This window comes from Podarcis tiliguerta (assembly GCF_965153285.1).
Source record: "Podarcis tiliguerta genome assembly, chromosome: 7".
In the NCBI taxonomy this organism is placed as follows: domain Eukaryota; kingdom Metazoa; phylum Chordata; class Lepidosauria; order Squamata; family Lacertidae; genus Podarcis; species Podarcis tiliguerta.
Genome location: NC_139540.1, coordinates 10,280,910 through 10,305,455, shown reverse-complemented (window position 1 = coordinate 10,305,455; position 24,546 = coordinate 10,280,910). Strand labels below are relative to the sequence as shown.

General features: G+C 45.7%; 2 protein-coding genes across 2 annotated transcripts in view; one reads left to right on the top strand and one right to left on the bottom strand.

Annotated features, from left to right (window-relative positions):
* Nucleotides 1-5,760, bottom strand: part of SLA (Src like adaptor) — a 28,087-nt gene extending 22,327 nt beyond the window's left edge. Inside the window, exon 1 of the mRNA XM_083450720.1 lies at nucleotides 5,314-5,760. The gene's annotated coding sequence lies outside the window, so the exon portion shown is untranslated. The remainder of the gene's footprint in view (nucleotides 1-5,313) is intronic.
* Nucleotides 1-24,546, top strand: part of TG (thyroglobulin) — a 175,230-nt gene that overhangs the window by 122,077 nt on the left and 28,607 nt on the right. The window contains exons 41-42 of the mRNA XM_083450285.1: nucleotides 20,236-20,400; nucleotides 21,427-21,594. Of these exons, the coding sequence (XP_083306411.1) occupies nucleotides 20,236-20,400; nucleotides 21,427-21,594 (333 nt within the window). The remainder of the gene's footprint in view (nucleotides 1-20,235; nucleotides 20,401-21,426; nucleotides 21,595-24,546) is intronic.

Genomic DNA, 24,546 nt, shown 5'->3' with positions numbered 1-24,546 from the left:
AATATGCAGACTGAAACACAGCTAGCCTTCAAAGCCCACACTTCTACGAATTTTGTGATTCTCTGACCGAAAATGTGTAAATCAGGAAAGAGTCTGCATGGGAATTGTCCCCCACCCCCAAATGGCCTATGAAAAAGTCACTGGCAGACTAATAAACTAAAAGGCTGAAAAATCCATGGAGTCAGTGTTATAATATACCAGATTGAATGGTGAGGAACTTCGGATGCCAGCTCTAAGAGGTCTTTTTGTGGCTAAGGTTATTCCTCGGTTGACATAGGGTGTGGCAATCTGGGGCGTTTTGAAGCTAAAACAGTTGGAGATAATACAGAACAGATTTATTTGCTCTTTATTGGGTCTCCCACCAAGAGCACATGTGACTGGAGTAATTCCAAATTTATTTTATGTTGGCGGCTGTCGTCTCTTATTTTTTTAAAAAACTGAGACATTCGGTAAATGAAGTGGCAGAATTGTGTACAGAAGGGCAGCCTTGTTCATTCTCCCCAAACACCCGGATAAAGGTAAAGGTACCCCTGCCCGTACGGGCCAGTCTTGACAGACTCTAGGGTTGTGCGCTCATCTCACTCTATAGGCCGGGGGTAAATTGTTACTGAGGAAATATGGACTTGACTGAGAGGTCCATTTTGCTGTGTAAATGCAGCTTACAATTCAGTATTAAAGCACAGCTCTTAAGAGCCGTCTGCAGAATAATACACCATGGTTTTATCCAGATTTTCCAGTAATTTGCCCGCTTAAAATCGCACCGTGGGGAAGAGAAATACTTATCTGAGGACTTTTTCTCTGCAAAACAGTTACAGCCCTGGATTTTTTTGGACTATGAAGTCTAATTTTCTGGAAGGGAGATTCAAGAAAATCCCCAGAGAGTAGCCCTTTGTTGAAGACACCAAACACTACATGTTATACTGCAAATTGTATGAAACAGACAAAAATAATTAGAGAAATCTTTAGTGGTGGTAGTTCCTCACAGTAATATAGAAAAGGGTCGATATCTGTTGTCCAGTTAAGACAGGTATGTAATGTTTAACACAGCTGTATTTGCAGTGAAGGCCTCTGAACTTAGACAATACCATGTTGTCTCCTTTGAGATCTAAGATTTTGTTTTCCCTGTATATTTTATTCCTTATATGGGCCAAGTTTTTATTTTGATTTAATAACTCTTTTAAATTTTGGTCACATGTTTCTGCTGGGCTACAACCAGCATGTGGTTTCTTCATTAATAATTTGGCATGTAAATCCATATGTCAGCGAAGATAACATACAAAAGTAAAAATGTATTAGGGGAAACTGCAAACAAAAACGGTCCTTTTAAGGAAAACACACACTAAAATGCCGGCAAACTTTTTTTTTATGAGGACTTAAAAATATTGCAAACTCATGCTGAAATGTGGTGAAAGAAGATTTGAAAAATGAGAAATTTATAGGCACTAAAATTGCAGGATCGCCTTATATCATATGAGCCCACTCAGCTGCTTCAATCTGCAGAACAGGCACTGATAAACGTGCCACATAATACTCTTTCTACAGTTGTAACAAACTTGATATTTTAGTGTGGCAGCAGCTACACTTTGGAGGTTCCTGCCTACTGACATCTGTCAGGCGCTATTGCTGTATGCTTTTTGACACCTACCTATAATATTTTTGCTTAGGCGAACCTATCCGGACACATAAATGTTGATGCGCTTTAATCCCTCTCTCTTTTAGATATACTTTTAATATTAACTATTTTAAAACCTTATTAATTGTATCTATCTGGCTTTTTTAATTGATAATTTTAATATTTCTTGTAAACCGCTTAGTTTTAAAACCAATCAGCTGGTAAATTTTGTCAAACAAATAAATACGAATTGGCGTATTCATCTGTTCCAAATTCCAGCTCTGGTTTTTCATCAGCCTATAGGGACTTTTACTTACTCTGTCGGGGTCTCACACAGTTAACTTGAAAGTCCAAGCTTCTGTTTCATTCCATTCCAAATCTTCACCATACCTTTCGGCAAAAGGTATGTGTGGACTCCCTTGTTCTGTGGGATTTTGTGCTGATACGGTATTGATTGTTTTGTCGTTTATAAATGTTATTATCCTGCCCTCCAGGTCAACTGAATTTCTTTTCTTATTTAAAAGAAAAAAGCTGAAAGCCTAACCAGACTTACTTGAGAGTAAGCTCCATTGAATCCATTGGGAGTTACCTCTGGGTTAACTTGACTAGGATTGTGCTGTTAAAATACTAGCAAAAGGCAGCAACAAAATGAGGAAAAAAGGATGCAACTGGTCTATACCGAATCAGGCAGTTGGTACATTTAGCTCAGTGCAATGTCTACGTTTTCAGAAAAGGTTTCAGAAAGGGAGTCTCTCTCAGTGACACCTGAAGATGCCATGAGATGATCCTTCTACATGCATCTATTAAGTAATATTATATTGTAGTGAAAATAGCATAACAAAGATGCATTGTATCAGGAGAACCTGCCCGCTAGAATGCGTCCATTAGTCAAAACGGCAGACAGGAATGGGTTTATTGGGAGAAATCTGCACTACAATGCTGGCGAATTTTCACGAGAGTTTTCAAAGGAACAGAAAATTCACAAATGGCTGCAGAAATACGGAAAGCTGGATTTTCAGATTGGGGAAACTGAGACACTGGGAGAACAGAAATTGAGAGGTCCACTCCTAGTCAGGAGTGATGGGGGTTTGTGCAACAGCTGGAGGACATCAGGTTAGATATAAGGCTGCTAGGAACTACCAAGGCAGGATGCAACCCTGAGGTCGATGTGGAAAGTTCTCCACAGTGACCCTCCAGGAGATGAAAAGGGGCTTCTAAACTTGCCTCTCCAATTGCAGAGAGCAGACCCTTAAGGATAACAGGAGATCTCCAGCCAGACTTGCTGCCGAATGAGCATCAATCTCATTCCCACCCACCAGATGTGTACGCACCCTGCCTCCCTAGAATCTTAGGAAATGTAGTTTACCCATCACAGACCTAGAATTCCCAGCACCCTTAACAAATTACAGCTCCAGGATTTGGGCAGGGGAGTGCTTTAAATGTATAGTGTCTTTTAAAAAAACGTAATTCATTTCAGAGGTAGTCAGGAAAATGAACTCCCTTTCCCAAAGTAGGCTTAGAGAAGAGAGAAAGGGCTCTAGAGAGAGTTGTCAGCTTCAAGATACTGGAATGAAATTGCCTCTCGTATCTTCCAGTGTGACCTTGTCAAGACATGCAAAGTATTCTGTGAAATGCAGGGCTTTTATTGTTCGTTTAACACGTTCACCGAAGGGCTTCTTACTCGGCTTTGGAACAGGAAGTTAATGCACCCATTTTTCTCTGTGCGTATGTCTTGCAATTTGCAAAGGCAATTTGGAAGAGGCTGTTTGTGGTGTGGAAATTCACCCTGCTTTTGCCTCTGCTGAATGGGTTTTGCAGGCTTTTTTTATGGCTTCGGAAACCTGCAAAACCCACTTAGCCAGAGGCAGCAGTGTGACGAAAGGAAAATGTGTATACCATGGGAAGTGATTTGCCTCTCAAACAGCTTCTGACTTTCTTAAAAACAAGCAAGCGAAAACGGCTTTCTGCCTCTATCCGTGGGGCTGAATGAGGCATCCCAGACGCAGCCATGTTTGCTGCCCCCTTGCCTGCCTTATTCTGCTTTGAGCCCCTTATCTTCCTTGCCCCATTCCTGCCTAATACATTTGGGAAAGAGGGTAAGAACCACTCTTCTGCATCAGACCAGTGGTCCAAGCCCTCCAGCATTCTGTTCTCACAGCGGCCAACCAGATGCGCAAAGGAATCCTGCACACAGACCGCAAAGCACAGCAGCCCTCTCCCCTCCAGTGGTATTCTGCTATTCAGAAGCATCACTGCCTCTGACAGAGGAGGCAGAGCACAGGAACGAGGGTTGGTCACCTTGGCTATAGCCTTATGCTCCTGTAAAGCCTGCCAAACCAGAGTCCATTGCTGGTTTTAACCTTTAAAGCCCCATACGGCCTAGGACCCTCATACCTATGGGATCGCCTCTCCTGGTATGTCCCACGGAGGACCTCACGGCCTTCAAACAAAAATGTCTAGGAGGTCCTGGGCCACAGGGAGGTTAGGCTGGCCTCAACCAGAGCCAGGGCTTTTTCGGCTGTGTCCCCGATCTGGTGGAACGCTCTGTCACAAGAGACTAGGGCCCTGCGGGACTTGACATCATTCCGCAGGGCCTGCAAAACAGAGCTGTCACACCAGGCCTTTGGCCAAGGCACAGTCCTTTGGTAATCCTCATAGAACTCTAGCCCAATGGTTACCATTAATTAGATTTTGAATTGATTTTAAAATGAATTGATTTTAGAATTCTGTGTTACTTTTATTGTTAGCTGCTCTGAGCCCGGCTTCGGCTGGGGAGGGCGGGATATAAATAAAAGATGATGATGATGATGATGATGATTATTATTATTATTATTATTACATCCTGTAAATTCCATTGTGCGAAGAAGTAGTTTATCTTGTCTTTCCCCCTCCAAATCTAAAAGAAGCAGGGTCTGGGCAGAGAGTCACCCAGAAGGTCAACAGGGCAAGGCAATTGGAGAATGCTCCTCCATCTCCTTCCTGTTCACACTGCTTGGATGCTCAGAGAGAGCGTGGGAGCCACAGGGCCCCCTGTAGGGAATTTAGGCCCTGACAGATGCACCTGTCCTTTTCTTTCACCCCAGCCCCAATACAGTGTCCCCCCAAACTGGGGTCTCCAGCTGTTTTTGGACTACAACCCCCATCACCCCTAGCTAGCAGGACCAGTGGTTGGGGGTGATGGGCACTGTAGTCCAAAAACAGCTGGAGACCCCAGTTTGGGGGACTCTGCTGTATGTGACGGGTGAGGGAAGGGAGGTAGCTCGGTGCCAGAACATCTCTGCCTTTTGTGCGGAAGGTCCCAGTTTCTTTCTCCAGCATCTCCATCTGAGGCTCAGGATGTCCCCGTGCCGGAGAGCAGCTGCCAATCAGTGTAGACGATACTGAGCTACCTGGACCAAAGGTCTTATTCCATAGACAGCAGCTCCCTATGAGCCAGGAAAGCGTGTGAGGCATTGGGGCAGGTTTAGCTCCCACCTCGCCCACTGCTTTCACTGGAATCGGTGAATACAGAGATGTGGTTGCCTGCTATCCTATTTTTGCCTCATTGAGGAGCTTCTTCCTTGCACCAGCCTAAAGAACTGATAAACCCCCTCAACCTTTTCTCAAGCAGAACCGCCACGGCTTCCTTGGCTTGTGCAAGAATGCTCAATGTTGCTGTGCGGCAAAGGGCTAACCCGGCCCTGGATTCCAGCAAAGCTTACCTTGCGTTTAGATGCCAAGCATAGTGCCCTAGCCCTCTTCCTTTGCCTCTTCCTTTCACCAGCGGTGCCTGGCTTCCATGTCGCTTGGAAAATGCCAGAGGGGAAAGCAGGTTCAGTTCTGATGCGCACAGCCGAGCGAAGCGAGGCTTTTGGAGAGTTTGGCAGCCTATCGTGCAGCCCCGTTCTTGCTAAACAAGGCGCATACTTCCTCTGTGAGAAATAAGGAAGGGCTCCGCGTATTGCACGAGATAAGTTCCTGTTGCTAGTTGCTAGCTGGGCTGGGAGGTGGTCAGGGGCACTTTTGCTCTCCTTTTTCGACAAGCTGTTTTCATGTCAAGTTTTGGGGGGGCCTGCGGCAGTGCAAGTGGCGGCTGTGGCTATACGGAAAGCAAAGGAAGGGGTCCCCCATGCATATGAAACCTTTGTGACTACAGGTTTCCAGTGCCTGTTGCTCGCTTGTGCCGTTTATGTATTTATAGCTTGCTGCAGGCCTTCCTTCCTCCCAAGTGCCCAGAAGGGCATGTTGCATCATGATACTCAGCTGTGCTCAGCCCAGAAAACTGGCATTGTGGGCATGCAGAAAAGCAAGCTTCGGTGTCAGGGATCATAGAATTGTAGAGCTGGAAAGGAACCCTGAGGATCCCCTAGTCTGGAATTTCCCAAACTTGCGTCTCCAGTTGTTGTTGGACTAAAAATCCCATCATCTCTGACCGCTGGTCCTGCTAGCTTGGGATGATGGGAGTTGTAGTCCAACAACAGCTGGAGACTCAAGTTTGGGAAACAACCTCAACTAAAGCATTTATGGCAAGTGGAAGGTTCTCAGGCAAGGTGGAAGGAGAAAGAACTTGCCATGTGAAGACCACCTGGTGGAAACCCTTACACATACGGTTTTCAGTTGTAAACTATATGCTGATATCCACCGGCAATTTCTAGATCAACTCTGTTTCCCTAAATGCAAACCAGAGTCAGAGGTCATACATTTTCTATTACTGGGGAATGATCAGGAGCTCACCAAGTTAGTGGCTAAATATCTCTATTTGGTTTCTTGTCGTTGAAATACACTGCAGACGTCTGAACTCCCTGGAGACCAAGAGATGTGACGATAGACTGCTCTGCCTCCTTTCTTTTAGCAAATGTTTTGTGCCACTGGGGAAGTGGTAATTCTGTATTGATTTGTTTTGGAAGATGTATGTGATGCCAATAAAGGTTTTACGATATGATACGATTTATGATAAGTGGTCATCCAGCTTCTGCTTTGAAACCTCCAAGGAAGGAGAGTCAACAGCTCCTTGGAAGAGTCCCTTCCACCATCTTACCATCATAAAGTCCTTCCTGGTGTTTAGTCAGAACCTCTTTCCTTGCAACTTGAATCCATTGGTTCAGGTCTTCTCCAGAGTAGAAGAAAACAAGCTTGCTCCATCTTCCATATGACAACTCTTAAGATATTTGAAGATGGATATCTCCTCTCAGTCTCCTCTTTTCCAGGCTAAACTCCCTCAACCGTTTCAAGTCAGGTTTGGTTTCCAGACCCTTGACCATCTTGGTCACCCTCCTCTGCAGATGTTCCAGCTTGTCCATATTCTTCTTAAATTGTGGCGCCCAGAACTGGATATGTGATGAACTGGAATGTGGAACTCCCTGGCTCTCCAGATGTTGATTGAGTCCATAAGCCCCAGCCAGGATGGCCAAGAATCAGGGGCGGTAGGAGTTGTGGGCCCCAACATTTGAAGAGCCACGGGACCCCCGTTGCTGACTTGTTCACATAAGAGTTGTGTCTAGCAGATAGACAGACACCAGTCAGTGCAGATTATTGCTCAGGGAAAGAGTAAGACTGACCTGGAAACGTTTTTTATTGGATCTTACAAAAATGAGAGGACACCAATTGGTTACTGGCACAAATGGAGGCAAGCTGGAATTCAGTAGAATGATACCCCAGAGACCTTTTGATACAAACACAATGAGTTTTCAGGAAATCGTATGTTAGGCAAGCATTCACATAATGAGTCAACCTTTTGCATTGATTCCTATGGGGAAGTTTCTAATGCGTTTCTGAGCACAGAATTTTTAACCCCAAATGACCACAAAAACCCCCCTGGAAAACTGTCCGAAACTTTGCAAAAATGCTCTCTTATTTGTCTGATCTCTTCCCTTCCTTCCCACCATGATTTCTGGTGAAACAGCTGCCATGGGCCATCAAGACACAGAAAGTTAGGCTTGTTTAAGGCTGTTTATTTGTTTAAAGTACTACACACAGGTCCAGCTGTTTGGATATCTGAATCGGTGGTGCGTAATCCTTGTGTTTGGATAAGTGAATTTTTATATAATGATCATTTGGATAGCAAAATCTGCGTGAAGATCCAGAGGTTCTCTATTCTAGCCCGGTGGCTTCTGACACACTCCTGGTAATATTTCCTTCACAACAACCTTGTGGGGTAGGAGAAGTCAAGAGTTGGTAACTAGCCTAAGGAAGCCCCCTGTCACCACCATTATTACTATCTTCTCAGCACCAAGTTAATACCGTCCTCTACTTCCAGGCATTCGGTGGTGTTGGACTGATTATAATTTGTCAGGTGGTGCTTGCAAAGCAATTGTGTCTTTTAGTGTTTTTATGGGATGGTGCAGTTCTAAATACTGCTTGGTCAAATGGCGGTTCATGATGATGTTTTTAATCATGCAGAATCTGGTATTCTGGCCCTCGGTTGGCTTGGGCCACAGTGTGGCAGAGGCTGGGAGACAGGGGGCATTGGCGAGGTACTGGAGAACAGCGTGGTAGATCCCACATGTTCTTCTGCTGTGGGCACACACCTTTTATTGAGCTGAATAGAGTGGGAGATATTACGAGTCATGGGGGTGTGTACAGTCTGAAGACTGCTTCGTTTATCTTTCAGCTGCTCTCTTGTTAATGCTGCTAACACTGTTTTATAGATTATAAATGGTGCATTGATTTGTTAATCATGTAACATACGGCTTCCACTGTAATTGTGATGCTTAGCTTGTTTTCTAGTTACTAACGGTGTCTTGTAGATTGCAATTGTTGCACTGACAATTTGATAATTGTCCTATATGAGCGATGCTGTATCTGCAATGTTCAATCACGTTATTGTTATTCGTTGTTTGTGAGCCGCTTTGGGATTCCTTTGAATTAAAAGCGGCAAAGGCATACAATAAATCGAATCAAACTCCCATCAGCCCAAGCCAGCATTGTCACTACTCAAGAATGTTGGGAATTGTAGTTTGGAAGCCCCTGAAAGGCACTTTAGCCATCTCTGTTTTATCTCTTTCTACTACAGATATTCTTCAGGTTCTTTTCTCTCTCTCTTTTAAATAATATTTTATTCTTTTTCCATATTGAAAGTTACATTTTGTTACTCAACAGTTATATCACAATTCAACAAAACTAGTGACATTGATTCTTATAACCCAAATTACATACAATTGCGTTTTAAAGTTTTGTCTTATCTAACTTCATCCTCTTTAACATGTTTCTTAATATATTCTGCTATTTCATATCCTGCTGTGGTCTTCGCATATAGGAAATAACTTTTTTAAAAGACTGGAAAGGGTTTCCAGTCCTCTTTAAAGGATTCTAAATTTGCTTCTCTTTATCAGTGCCGTCAGTTTTGCCATCTCTGCATATTCCAATATTTTCACCAACCTTTCTTCCTTTGAGGGTGTTATCTCTTCCTTCCATTTCTTTGCACAGAGAATCCTTGCCGCTGTAGTCACATACAGCAGGGGAGTGGGTGGCACTGTGGTCTAAACCACTGAGCCTCTTGGGCTTGCTGATCAGAAGGTTGGCAGTTCGAATCCCTGCAATCGGGTGAGCTCCTGTTGCTCTATCCCAGCTCCTGCCAACCTAGCAGTTCAAAACCACACCAGTGCAAGTAGATAAATAGGTATCACTGCGGCAGGAAGGTAAAGATGTTCCCATGCGTTCTGGCTTCTGTCACGGTGTTCCGTTGCGCCAGAAGCGGTTTAGTCATGCTGGCCACATGACTCGGAAAGTTGTCTGTGGACAAACGCCAGCTCCCTCTGCATGAAAACGAGATGAGCGCCGCAACCCCATAGTCGCCTTTGACTGGACATAACTGCCATGGGGTCCTTTACCTTTACCTTTTGTACCTAGTCACATGAGGGATGTGGGTGGCACTGTGGGTTAAACCACAGAGCCTAGGACTTGCCGATCAGAAGGTCGGCAGTTCAAATCCCCGCGACGGGGTGAGCTCCCGTTGCTCGGTCCCTGCTCCTGCCAACCTAGCAGTTTGAAAGCACATCAAAGTGCAAGTACAGTAGATAAATAGGTACCACTCCTGCTGGAAGGTAAACGGCGTTTCCGTACGCTGCTCTGGTTCGCCAGAAGCGGCTTAGTCATGCTGGCCACATGACCCAGAAGCTGTACGCCGGCTCCCTCGGCCAATAAAGCGAGATGAGCGCCGCAACCCCAGAGTCGGCCACGACTGGACCTAATGATTAGTGGTCCCTTTACCTTTACCTAGTCACATACATAAATACCATCGAGGCTTTCTTTGGTTTATCTCCTTCTGCAACAGATATTCTTCTGGTTCTGACCTACTGTGACCTCTTCTGGAATGTAGCAAGGGAGGAAAAACCCCCTTTCCCCCAGTAAGAGCTTGTGCTGTTGATGATAAGGCAGTAAGGGAAGGAAGAAACACGATTCTACAGCTGTACACGGAAGTGCAGCAGAAAGGACAGTGTGTTACATACGCAACACACTACTAACGCAGCTACTTCAGCATTCGAGCATTTTCCCGAAGTGCCCTGATTCATAACGCAGTGTGCAGCGTTGCATAATTCGCAAATGCTGGGCTTCTGTCCGTTGCTGCTGAAGTTAGACTTCATGGAGGAGGGCAGGCTCCAGAATTGCTTCACTCCACTGGAGCAATTACCGGATTTTCACTCTATAACACGCACCCGACCATAACACGCACGTAGTTTTTAGAGGAGGAAAATCTGTAGGCATGCCACCCGTAGGCATTTCCTCCATAACACGCACAGACATTTCCCCTTACTTTCTAGGAGGAAAAAAGGGAGTGTTATGGTGCAACATAAGAGCAGGCACCCCCCAAACTCGGCCCTCCAGATGTTTTGGGACTACAACTCCCATCATCCCTAGCTAACAGGACCAGGGATGATGGGAATTGTAGTCCCAAAACATCTGGAGGGCCGAGTTTGGGGATGCCTGCATAAGAGGATGCCCGCTGGATCAGGCCAATGGTCCGTCTAGTCCAGCATCCTGTTCCCACAGTGGCCAACGAGATGCCTGTGCGAAACCCAGAACAGGACCCAAATACAAGAGCCCTCTCTCGCTTCCTGTAGTCTCCAACAACTGGTATTCAGGATCATTACAGCCTCTTGACCAGTGCTCAGCAAACCTTTTCAGCAGGGAGCCGGTCCACTGTCCCTCAGACCTTATGGGGGGGGCGGACTATATTTTGAAAAAAACCACACACAAACGAATTCCTATGCCCCACAAATAACCCAGAGATACTCTTTAAATAAAAGCACACATTCTACTCACGTAAAAACACCAGGCAGACCCCACAAATAACCCAGAGATGCATTTAAAGTAAAAGGACACATTCTACTCATGTAAAAACATACTGATTCCTGGACCGTCCGCGGACCAGATTGAGAAGGCGTTTGGGCCGCATCCGGCCCCCGGGCCTTAGGTTGCCTACCCATGCTCTTGACTGTGGAGGCAAAGCATAGCCATCATGGCTTAGTAGCCACCCATGAACATGTCTAATTTTTTTAAAAGCCGTCCATGCTGGTGAACACCTCTGTTTCCTGTGGCAGTGAGTTCCACAGTTTAACTATGTGCCACATGAAGAAATTCTTTCTTTTATCTGTCCCGCATCTTCCAACATTCAGCTTTGTTGGGTTTCCTTGACTTCTAGTGCTATGAGAGATGGGGGAAAACTTCCCTCTCTCCCCTTTCTCCGTGCAACGTATAATTTTATGAACTTCTATCATGTCGCATCTAACTCACATTTTCTGTAAATTAAAAGCCCCAAACGCTGCAACGTTTCCTCCACTCGGTCATTTTGGTGGCCCTTTCCTGAACCTTTCCAAACCCCAGAATATTCTTTTTGAGGTGAGGCACCCAGAACCCTACGCAGTCTTCCAAACACAGTCACACCCCAGATTAGTGCAATGGCATTACGATACCGGCGGTTTTATTTTCGATTCCTTTCCAAATGAGAGAGCAAGATTTACGTGGGTGTTCCTTTTTCTTTTGGTTTGACTCAGACGTCGAGCAGGTTTCCAAAAGTCACTGGAGGTTATTCGCCCTCCTCTACAACAGGGAGGCTTTGCGGAGATTCCTGCATGATGCAGCCAAAGTTCATGCTAGTTTGAAGTACGTTGCATTGTATATACAGTCATACCTCGGGTTAAATATGCTTCAGGTTGAGCGTTTTCAGGAACGTGTTACTTCTGGGTTTTGCCTCTCGCGCATGTGCAGATGCTCAAAATGACTTCACGTGCATGCGCGGAAGCGGCGAATCGCGACCCGCACACACGGGTTGCATTCGCTTCAGGATGTAAATGGGGCTCTAGAACAGATCTCGTTCACACCCAGAGGTACCACTGTATATATATAAAAAAGTGTACAGCACAATCCCCGTATCACAGGAGTGGGGAACTTTTTTCATATTCTTCTGGGCAGTCAGATGAGGTCCATGCACCATCTGTGGGCTGGAGCAGCAGCAAAGATGGGCAGAGCAAGGAATGGAAACTTTACCTTTGCACAGTAGGCTTGTTTATAAATAATAATAATAATAATAATAATAATAATAATAATAATAATATTTATTTATTTATACTCCGTCCATCTGGCTGGGTTTCCCCAGCCACTGGGCAGCTTCCAACAAAGTGTTAAAATACAGTATTCTGTTATACATTAAAAGCTTCCCTGAACAGGGCTGCCTTCAGATGACTTCTAAAAGTCTGGTAGTTGTTCTTCTCATTGACATCTGGTGGGAGGGCGTTCCACAGGGAGGGCGCCACTACCGAGAAGGCCCTCTGCCTGGTTCCCTGTAACTTGGCTTCTCGCAGTGAGGGAACTGCCTCACTGCAAACCCAATCCATCCATCCATCCATCCGTCTCTATCATCCATCCAGACAAGCAAGAGGCATTGTCAAAGTTCAAGGACACATGTCAGCCAGGCGAAAACACTCCAGTGTCAGGGCAGGTGTCTGCAGTAACTCACACGGCATCAGTGAAGTTAGCTCTTTATCAAAGAAACAAAACAGCTCAGGCCTAGCGAGCCCAGCAGCTCTTCTTGGTAGATCTTGCCCCAGTGAGTCAGTTGTGAGGTCTGAAGTTCCTTGCCTTCCACAGTTGCCTAAGACTCCTCCTCCTATGGGTCCTTCCCAAGCAATCTGAGACTCTGTCAAAGCTTCTGCCTCTGCTCCACCCTTTGCATACCTCTCCGGGTTCTGGGAGACCAGGGGGAGGTGAGCAGATCACATCAGGAGGGGGGAGCCCCTGGCTTCTTCAGCAGCCTGCCTCATCTCTGCCTCTCCACACCTCCTCTCTAGCCTCCGCTTCTACCTCTGATTCTGGACTGCTCTCTGCTACAGACTCTTCCTGCTCACTAAACCCTGTTACCTCTTCAGCTTCTGACACGTCAGTCTGCTCCTTCTTCCCCCTCTGACCACCCATCGTTGTCCCACCACCACTCCCTGGGCTCTGAGTCTTCTTCCCCAGGGGTTCCCCAGCTGGTGCCTCTCCTCAGCATCCAGCCAGTCTATGTCAATCTAGTTCACACTGGTGGGGTTTATTATCATCTTTATTATTTGCTTGCCATTCACCTTAAGGGTCATGGATGGGCTGCAACAATGGAATTGTTACTGGGGACATTGGCAGCTGTTCTTGGAGATGTTGGAACTGTTTGTATGCAAACTAGCGAGCTGGTGGCTGTAGCTGTCATGGCCGGTGGATGCTGTTGTCCAACAATGGGGTAGACAGGGCTCGTGAATGAAGTGAGTTGTGGCAGAAGTCCTTAGTGAACCCAATGAGTGTGAACCTATATATGCTCCCTTCTGTTGAGTCAGATCATTTGCCCATTTGGCTGAGTGCTATTAACTCTCAGCTGCCTTGTGAAATGCAGGAGTACTGCATTTTTAAAAAAGCAAATGAGCCTATAGCAATTCTAGGGGTTAGCACATGGGTAGGCAAACTAAGGCCCTGGGGGCCGGATCCGGCCCATTCACCTTCTAAATCCGGCCCACGGACAGTCCGGGAATCAGCGTGTTTTTACATGGGTAGAATGTGTCCTTTTATTTAAAATGCATCTCTGGGTTATTTGTGGGGTCTGCCTGGTGTTTTTACATGAGTAGAATGTGTGCTTTTATTTAAAATGCATCTCTGGGTTATTTGTGGGGCATAGGAATTTGTTCTTTTCTTTCTTCAAAATATAGTCCGGCCCCCCACAATTTCTGAGGGACAGTGGACCGGCCCCCTGCAGAAACAGTTTGCTGACCCCTGGTAGCAGGTCATCAACCCAGGGCTGAGTCCAGCCCATTGAGAAATATCCTTTGACCCCTCCAGTTACGAACCTCAAGGCAAAGCAGATAAAGTTCTGTGGTGGGAGAGGCTTCGTCTATGTGGAGATAACATCCCTTCAGGCAGTTTCCATTCGCACGTGGCTGTTCTTGAGGTCCTCAGCAGAACTAACATGATTAGCAGTGAGGCTGGTATATGTTTCCTTTAAAGGGACACCCTTTGCATGTTTGTTTTTGCAGCTCTTTTCTTCTTTTCTTTTTGCAACCCTCCAGCGAGATTGCCGCCATCAAGAATGAGAGAAGGATATTAAGCCCCTTAATAGAAGCCTGCAAATCTATTTATTTTTGAGGGATTAAGCGAACTCAGCTGCTGCTGCTACTGCAGCAGCTTGGAGCAAATTTGAAAGCTGAACACAGACTTTTCTGGATATAAAAAAAAAAGTTATCAAAAACACTTGCATGTGGGAAGTGGCCTGTAATACGGAAACCAGAAAGGCACTCAAAACTGCTGAATGTATTGCAAACTTACAACTAGCCACATCAAGCAAATGCTTGTTTATAGCAAAATGACCTCCAAGGCAAACCTTTTATCAGATCTGTCTTCAAGGGCAACCCCATGTAAAGGGCATTACAGTAGTCCAGTGTGGTGGTGGGGAAATCTATTCAGTTTGCATTTAATGGCAAATACTGCCATCCTTCAAAATTCTCGCCTTAGGTCTCCAGCCAAATAGTGCACAAAAATGCATATATTTGAGGGAAATGCCCATGAAAACACAAATACTAGTGAAAGGAGCACAAAAAAAATTGTGTTCTATTAGGAAACATTGCTTTGCAAAAAACACAGTGCTGCCTCTGTGCAGTAAAATAAGGTGCAGGCCAAATCTTGGGTGTGTCCGATGTTCTTTGGATCACACCCGTTGTCTTTAGATGAGTCAGGCTCCAACGTAGCTCCCTGTTTCTTTTCGGGATTCCTAAAATAGTTTTCCTACAGAGCAGACAGTCGAAGGGCAAAATCCTTGGACAGCAGAAAAGTAAGTGGTCTCCTGGGAGTCCTTCACATCTGGTGAGAGTGCAGGATTGACTATATTTGGAAACTGAAATATACTCGGAGTCCTGTAGTGATTTCATGCTCTTTATTGCAGCTTGTAAAACAGTGATTGAATTGCCCCCCCCCAAAAAAAACCCTCAGGCTTTTATTTATTATTTACACAATGAGTCCTGTCTGATTGGCTGATTCTGCTTCCCTCCTGGAGCCTGACTGGTCTTTTCTTGCAGGCCAATCAGTTGTTGCATTCTAGGATCCTACTTGCCTATTGTTCTAGGATCCAAGCTTAGGACATGACAGAAACCTATGATAGACATAATCAGCAGAAAAGGAAATGAGTTTCCTTATTTATAGAAACATGCAGACTTGCTCCCTGGGGGTAGGTTAGGGAGGAAAGTTTCTTACACCAGCTCCTTACTGCAGCCCAGCCTTTCGCATGATGAATTCTGCATATAAGTTAAATAAGCAGGGAGACAATATACAGCCTTGTCATACTATAACCTTGTTATAGGGTTGCCATATTTCAAAAAGTAAAAACCAGGACACCACAAAAGTTGCTGAGCTTCTTTTAGGGAAAACCACAATTTTTTGAGCTTTTTAAAAGAAACCCCCCAATTTGTTGACCTCTTTTTTTTTTTTTTACAAAAACACCAATTGACTTGTCTAAGGACAATATGCCACCTTTCGGAAATTCCACCTTCGAAATCCCAGTAAGATCCAGGAAAATCCAGACATATGGCAGACTGTTCACCCCTCATACATGACGCTTTGTGTTCTTTTTCTGATACAGCAATTAATCTTCTTGCTAGGTCAAAGTAATGTGAGAATCAACTTGGTGGGTGTTGTTTTCTTGAGTTTCCTATGCTGAAAGCCAGGGATCTAACAAGAAGACACCACAGTATTATACATAGGTTTTATTTGAAATAGTTGCTACGTGCTTCAGAATGAATGGCTGTGTGCTTAATTTATGTGCAGTTATATATATTCTTTGCAGAGTCATCAATGCAGTACTCTCCAGGCAAAGTCAACCACATGACGTTTTCATGTCTTGCTATTTGTGTGTAGTGTGTGTGTGTTTGTGTGTGTGTATGAAGTTTCGACAACTCAGAGTGTTAACCAATGTTCCAAACTTAGGATGAGTCATTTGTGAAACCACTTTTTTGTTCCTTTTTACTAAATCTGCTTTAGTATTATAGATCAGATGTTATCTGCTTGCTGTCTGCAATTGTCTTTCTTCTTTGCATCAAGTTAACGTCTCTTTGTAAGGAGCTAAATATCAACCGTCTTAAGTGTAAAAGCATCTCTCTGCCATTCATAGCCGACAGACGTGGGGAAAACAGGCACGAGGGATCCAGTGTGTAGCTGAAAGTGGATTCTAAGGGATTCCAAAATCATAGACCAGGAACCAGTGAGATGGTAAATTCAGAAATAGCATCAGATTAAGAGACGTGGGTGGCACTGTGGGTAAAAGCCTCAGCGCCTAGGGCTTGCTGATCGAAAGGTCGGCGGTTCGAATCCCCGCGGCGGGGTGCGCTCCCGTTGTTCGGTCCCAGCGCTGCCAACCTAGCAGTTCGAAAGCACCTCCGGGTGCAAGTAGATAAATAGGGACCGCTTACTAGCAGGAAGGTAAACGGCGTTTCCGTGTGCGGCTCTGGCTCGCCAGAGCAGCGATGTCACGCTGGCCACGTGACCCGGAAGTGTCTCCGGACAGCGCAGGCCCCCGGCCTCTTGAGTGAGATGGGCGCACAACCCTAGAGTCTGTCAAGACTGGCCCGTACGGGCAGGGGTACCTTTACCTTTACTTTAAGAGCCACAGGTGATGTAGAGGCATACCACAAGCAGAAGCAGAAGGTGCTGGTTCTATTCTGTAAGTATTGTGGGAATGTTCAGGGTGGCAGGAGAGGACATATTGTTTATTAATATCCTTCCTAATTTGCGCTAGCAAGTTCCTTTATGTAGCAGAGTTACATTTCCCCTTTTTATATGCACAGCAGATAGCTGGTTGCAGGCTCGTGTGAGCCTCTCACTATTATACAATTCAATCTGTCTCAGATTGAATTGTACTTTCCTGGTAAGTTCCCTTGAATCCCTCTTAAAAGAATAAAGACGCAACAATCTTATTCAAAGTCAGTAAAATATATTTACTCACATCAGTTCACAGTTGGATTCCTGAAGGCAGACTTAGTTACAAATATGTAGCTAAGCTAGAAACTGGTCAAACGAAGAAGTCAAAAAGAGGAAAGTGTGCTGCGTGACTCGTCCTTTTGTTACCTGGACAGGTTAGGTCACGCCCACCTTCTATCACATGCAAAAGGAAGGATGCTCCAGCCAGGAGGAAACAGGAAGTTTCGACTGGCTGGACCAAACATTCCCTCGCATGTCTTCTCTAGCATTACAAGGAATGTTGTACTTGACTGCCTCTCAAGGATCACATCCCACAGGTTTTACCTCCCTTTAAGGAAAAAGTGAGTAGGACATGATGACAACCCTGTGCGGTAGGTTAGGCTGAGAAGCAGTGACTGGCCCAAAGTGAGCTTCATGGGCTGAGTGGGGATTTGAACTCTGGTCTCCCAGGTCCTAGCCCAACACTCTAACCACTGCACCATAAAGGTAAAGGTAAAGGTACCCCTGCCTGTACAGGCCAGTCTTGACAGACTCTAGGGTTGTGCGCTCATCTCACTCTAGAGGCCAGTAGCCAGCGCTGTCCGCAGACACTTCCGGGTCACGTGGCCAGCGTGACGAAGCTGCTCTGGCAAACCGGCACCAGAGCAGCACACGGAAATGCCGTTTACCTTCCCGCCAGTAAGCGGTCCCTATTTATCTACTTGCATGCTAGGGTGCTTTCGAACTGCTAGGTTGGCAGGCGCTGGGACCGAGCGACGGGAGCGCACCCCGCTGCGGGGATTCGAACCGCCGACCTTTCGATCGGCAAGTCCTAGGCGCTGAGGCTTTTACCCACAGCGCCACCCACGTCCCACCAACCACTGCACCATAGTGGCTCTCAATTTTTGTCCCGTGACTCCGTATACCAGGAGTCAATGGCTCTGTGTCCATGCAAAGGGTGGATGCAAATGGGAAACGAGAGAGAGCCTTTTCCATGGCTGCTCCCAGATTGTGAAATGCTGTGTCCTGTTAATTGTGGTTGACTGCTCCCCCAACCCACCCTTGTAGTAAAATAAATAAATAAATAAATAAATAAATAAATAATAATTAATTCATTAATTTATACCCCGCCCATCTGGCTGGGTTTCCCCAGCCACTCTGGGCGGCATCCAACAAAATATTAAAAAATACAATATGTCATTTATTTTTGGTTGTTAACAACCATTTTATTCCAGATAATGTTTTTTTATGTTTTGGCTTTAACTCTTCTAACTGGTTTTAACCCTATCGTGTTGGTGGATTATTCTTATACAATGGTATCTCGGGTTACAGACGCTTCAGGTTACAGATGCTTCAGGTTACAGACTCCGCTAACCCAGTAATAGTACTTCGGGTTAAGAACTTTGCTTCAGGATGAGAACAGAAATTGCGCGGCGGCAATTAGCTGAAGTGGTACCTCAGGTTAAGAACGGACCTCCAGAACGAATTAAGTTCTTAACCCGATGTACCACTGTATTGCTATTTTATAAAAATTTTATTTCAAAATGTTGTAAGCTGCTGTGAGTCATGCTTACACCAAGTTGATAGTTCCCAGATCCATTTTTAAGTGGGGGAATGTGCCCCAAACTACCAGAACTTTGGAAACACAGTCTTAGAATTCATTCAGCTATCCAGGGAGGCAGGGAAGCGAACCAGCTGCTAGGGGCAGTTGAGAGATAGCCTAATCTGAGACTACTTCCGCAAGGGAAACCCTCATATTTGACTCCCTGTTAATGAGTACAAAGGGCCCTGTCAATTCCCCATGGGATGTGGCTTCATACTTTCACCAAGACAATTTCCTGATGAGAGGATGCAGCTGAATGTTAGTGATAAGGACCTGAGCGGGTGGGGGGAAGCAGAGAGAAGTAGATTTCACTTAGACCACATTTACACCATACATATAAAACAGTAGTATACTATATACAGTCATGGCTTCTCCAAAGAATTCTGAAAGGTGCTGAGAGTTGCTAGGAGGCCCCTATTCCCCTCCCAGAGCTACGGGAAATTAAGAAGCATTGCTGTTTCCAGCTATGTAGGCTGAGCATAGCCGTCATGGCTAGGTGTTAGCAGCAAGGAAAAAATAGGTACCGTATTTTTCTGTGTATAAGACACCTCCATGTATAAGATGCCCCCTACTTTTGGGGACCCCAAATTTAGAAAATGGGCATATGCACTATCTGAGATTTTTAACCTTATTTTAAAGTAAAAAAAGCCCTAATCTTATACATGGGAAAATACGGTATATAAAGGAGAATTCCCTGCATGCCAAAATCCAAGTTTGGGGCAAATACTTTTGGTGAGAGAAGCCCAGCAACGATTTTAAAACGCAAAGTAAAGTATGGAAATATGGGATGTTAGGCCTTTGAAACGTGCCCTTCTAAGTTCCTTACAAAGTTCCCCTCTTCCCTTAGCATAGAAAAAGACTGCACGTTTGGTAGGTTAAACATGGTTTACAGTGGTACCTCAGGTTACATACGCTTCAGGTTACATACGCTTCAGGTTACAGACTCTGCTAACCCAGAAATAGTGCTTCAGGTTAAGAACTTTGCTTCAGGATGAGAACAGAAATCATGCTCCGGCGGTGCAGCGGCGGCAGGAGGCTCCATTAGCTAAAGTGGTGCTTCAGGTTAAGAACAGTTTCAGGTTAAGTACGGACCTCTGGAATGATTTAAGTACTTAACCTGAGGTACCACTCTACTTACAAACTCTTCATAGGTCAGGTTTATGTGCTTTTCCATGCAGCAGTCAAAAAACACAGGCAGTAAAACTAAGTTACCATGGTGAAAGTTGCTCAATAACTGGTACAGGAACTCAAGGGAGGCTGGTTGAAGCCATGTGGTCTGAGCTTGGAGCAACATGTTGAGTTTCTCAGGTAGACTGAAGGGGAACAATATCCTTGATTTCCTTCCTCCCGAGGTGAGGGGGGGGGGAGTAACCTAGCTAATCCATTCAGGACAGCTTACACTATGGCGTTAACCCCGTCATGCATTAATTTGACTTAAGCATGTTAGTTATATGAGGCTGGTTATCCCACAGATCTGAGAGACCTTTGGATAATGGGCAGCACTCCCTGTCCCCAATCATCAGTGGCTTCATCCACCCCACTGCTTCAAATGATTATTCTTTGCTTTCCAGGATTTAAGATGCACCAGGAAAGAACTTAATCTACAACCACCTTGACTTGAACATCTGTTTTCTCTTTTCAGGGAGGTTCTGCTTTTTCTCCTGCTTCAACCATCAGTCAGGAGAAAGCATGGGCACAAGCTTCCATTTTGGCTCATGAACTGGGATGCCCTTCAGCCAGCAGCGAAGAAACTGTATCCTGCCTCCGCCAGTTGCCTGCCAAAGTCCTCAATGATGCACAAACCAGGGTGTGCCTATTTTCTTGTTTTGCTGCCAGAGCTGAAAATGTGTGGGTTGCGGAGGTCAGATCTGCCCCATAACAGTAGCAGAGATGGTATTTCATTTGGTGTGGGTAAATATTACCCTTCAGTCTGGGAATCAATATTTGCCAGGAAGGAAGAAATGGTGACAATATAAATCGCATTTAAAGGAGAAACTACCAAATTTGCACTTCTCAAAGCAGTTTGTGAACTGAAACACGGCTGTTTGCCAAATTTTGCCATACAGTTTTCCAACAAAACAATGTGCACAGAAATGTGTAATAGTGGAAAATGTGCTTGAAATGCACATATTAATGAAAATACAGAATGCTAGAGAGAATTGTTTGCCCCGCAAAAGTGTATATTGATTAACACTGCTTACAAAGATGTGTTGATTAGGACAAATTCACACCAAAACACTGACAAATTTTCATGGGAATATTTTTTTGAAAAATCACAGTTTGCTGTGGAAATGTGGAAAACTGAATTAAAGATTTGGGGGTGGGATGATTAACGTGCTCAAGCAAAGCTAACAGATCAATCCATTCCTCTATCATTATTATGGCTGGAATATTGATGGGTTAAGACAGGCATAGGCAAACTCTGGTCCTCCAGATGTTTTGGAACTACAGTACCCATCATCTCTAGCTAACAGGACCAGTGGTCAGGGATGATGGGAATTGTAGTCTCAAAACATCTGGAGGGCCGGAGTTTGCCTATGCCTGGGTTAAGAAGTTGCTCTGATGAATCAGCCTGCAATTTATTTAAAAAATAAATTGGGCAAGATTCACCTAAGAAGACCTGCCAACAGAATGCTAGTTCCTGGAATTCACAAGTGGGGAGACAGTTATTGCGCTCAGTTTCTGCTTGTGGGCTTCCCATGGGCATTGGGTTGGCCACTGTGAGAGCAGAATGCTGGACTAGATGGGCCATTGGCCTGATCCAGCAGCTGTGTTCTTATGTTGTTCCTCCCCCCTCTGCCCAACACTGACTGCCTCTCTGCTCATATCATAGCTCCTGGCTATAAGTGGACCATTCCAGTACTGGAGCCCAGTCGTTGATGGGGTCTACCTCCAGGAGCCTCTCGCAGCAGCTCTGCAACGTTCTCGACCTTCAGAGGTGGACCTGCTGATCGGAAGCGCTCAACAAGATGGGCTGATCAGCAGGGCAAAGGCAATTAAGGTAGGCGCGCTGCTGTGCTGAAAGCAGGCACATCTTACCCATAGAGGCTAGTGGCGCCAGGGCGCCAAGTTCTGGAGAGTGCCAGGCGGGAGTCCAGGGAACACTGAACGAGTGATCTGAGTGAGCAAGGGTGCGTGTGCCGCTCCTGCTGAGCGTTGGCTCGGTTTTTTTTCCCTTTTAGCCTGCAGGCGCCAAATTCTGTGGGGTGGTGCCCTTGCCCTCGCTCGCTTGGCACAAGCCCGCTCGCTCGGTGTGCTGCCTGCCGTTGCCACCGTGGCACGAAGCAGCCAGCAGAGCCAGGAGGCGTTGCGTCCAGCCTCTGCCTCTTTCCTGCCGGAGGAGCCACCCTCCATCCGCTGCCCGCCTCCTCCAGCCCTAAAAAAAGGTTGACAACTCTGGGAAAGGGGCAGGGCACCGGAGGGATTTTTGCAACACGGGATATGCTTAAGACGGTCCTGGTTGGAAGTGAAAATATAGTTGCCAGAATGGAGATAGCCTGACTGAGAAGAGAGGAGGAAGAGGATGCCCATCCTCTGTTGCTAGAGAACTATGTACTGGTCCCTGTGCTTCGTCCCTGTGGTTTCTTCCCATAGGAGTGATGCTACCTGATGGTGCAGCTGCATCACCCTTGATGGCTTTGAGGAAATTGAAACAGCAGCTGCCAGCCTCTAGCTGCTGGAAGGATCTACAGGCGGGGAAAAATCATCTATGCCACCTTAATGTCCTTGGAGGAAAGCTGGGTGTTATGTACTGAGTTGACTAGGATCCAAATTGCAGCAGTCTGATTGGTCCTAGAACAATAGGATCCAGAATGCAGCAGTCTGATTGGTCCTAGAACAATAGGATTCAGAATGCAGCAGTCTGATTGGTCCTAGAACAATGCAGCAGTATGATTGGTCTGCAGGAGCCACCCAATCCAGCTCCAGGTGGAAGTGAATCCGCAACCTGATTGGCCTACGGGAGAATCCCGGAATTAGCCAATCACGTGGGGCCTATTGTGTAAATAAAGCAGACATTTTGGGGGAACTTCCATTCCTCCTCACTACTATGAGCTGAATAAAGAGCATGAAATCCACACTCGACTCCGAGTATATTTCACTGGGATAGAAATGTAATATTGCCCTCCCCGTGCCTAAAATGCCCTACTTTCATGGCCTGTGTTTTGCTCAACAACCATGGCTTATATTTGCTCAGATATGGTTTCTTAGCTGGTTTGTGGGTTAAGCGGTGTTTTGTTTACAGTGTTATTTCCACACCAGAGAGGTCTTTGATCAAGTGGTTTACAGACCTTCAGAATAAATCACCTCTTGCCACTCCAACCCCCCCCCCCCTGAAAGGGACTCTTCTTGATACCAGGCGACTCTTGTACACATTTGCCTGCAGATTTGTCATTCGGGGGCCTCGGTCCCTGCAGGCTTCCTGGCAAGCAGATTCCACACGACGCCACTTTGACTAGGGACTGTAATCCCAGATTTGCTCTCGGAGATGTGGGCAGTGTAACAGAGAGTCCCTGGGGCTTCATCTCCCCAGCTGCCGAAAGAGAAGCCCATGTTTTTCAAATTAAGATAACGAGAGGCGAAACGTCTGTGAGCGTGCCGAAGTATTCAGGAGGCAGACAGCCCTGAAAGTGTTTCTTCCCCTCCTTTTGTGCTCGGTCTTTTCATCTCAGCATCTTGGCCAATGGCTCCATGCTTTCTCTTTTCCCCCTGTGAAGCACTCTGCGCCGACCTGTTGCCAATTATCGCCAGTTTTACTGCACGCGACTGTCTGCCTTTTCATCACCAGATGAAAAGAATGCCTCTTGGTTGCTCCGAAATGTCAAAAACAAGTTAGGCAACCGCTCGTTCTTTTTTCCTTTCAATATCTTTATTGATTCTTCCCTGGGAGAAGAGAGCAACTGAAAGAGAGCAGAGCCTACTCTTTTTCTTCCAGTTCCTCTCATCCTCCAGGGAACTGTGGATGCAACAGGTAACACAGAATAAACTTATACACACTGGCAAGTTCATTGCAGCACAACAATGCTAGCTTTGAACTTCTAGGCTTTAGGTATGACAGTACCAGCTTGTTTTCATATCCATACCTTTGCTGCCAGAAATGAGGCCCTTTAAGCCATGCTGTGAGCTAGATATTCTTCCGACTTCGTAATCAGAATATCTATACCTGCCGCTGCATCAGACACCAGTTCAGCTCTCATTTTGCCTTCCGCCTCATATCTCCGACTGACAACTCACCTGATGCAACTTTCTTTCTAAAGCATCATGCATGTTGTTATTGTTTAGCCATGTCCGACTCTTCGTGACCCCATGGACCAGAGCACGCCAGGCACTCCTGTCTTCCACTGCCTCCTGCAGTTTGGTCAAACTCATGCTGGTAGCTTCGAGAACACTGTCCAACCATCTCGTCCTCTGTCGTCCCCTTCTCCTTGTGCCCTCAATCTTTCCCAACATCAGGGTCTTGTCCAGGGAGTCTTCTCTTCTCATGAGGTGGCCAAAGTATTGAAGCTTCAGCTTCAGGATCTGTCTTTCCAGTGAGCACTCAGGGCTGTTTTCCTTCAGAATGGATATGTTTGATCTTCTTGCAGTCCATGGGACTCTCAAGAGTCTCCTCCAGCACCAGAATTCAAAAGCATCAATTCTTTGGCGATCAGCCTTCTTTATGGTCCACCTCTCACTTCCATACATTACTGCTGGGAAAACCATAGCTTTAACTATACAGACCTTTGTTGGCAAGGTCTCTGCTTTTTAAGATGCTGTCTAGGTTTGTCATTGCTTTTCCTCCCAAGAAGCAGGCGTCTTTAAATTTCATGACTGCTGTCACCATCTGCAGTGATCATGGAGCCTAAGAAAGTAAAATCTCTCACTGCCTCCATAAATCATCATGCATAGGTCTATTGATACCAGACCCTCTCACATGTGGAGTCCCAAAATCGTAACGTGCATCTTCCCAGCTGGG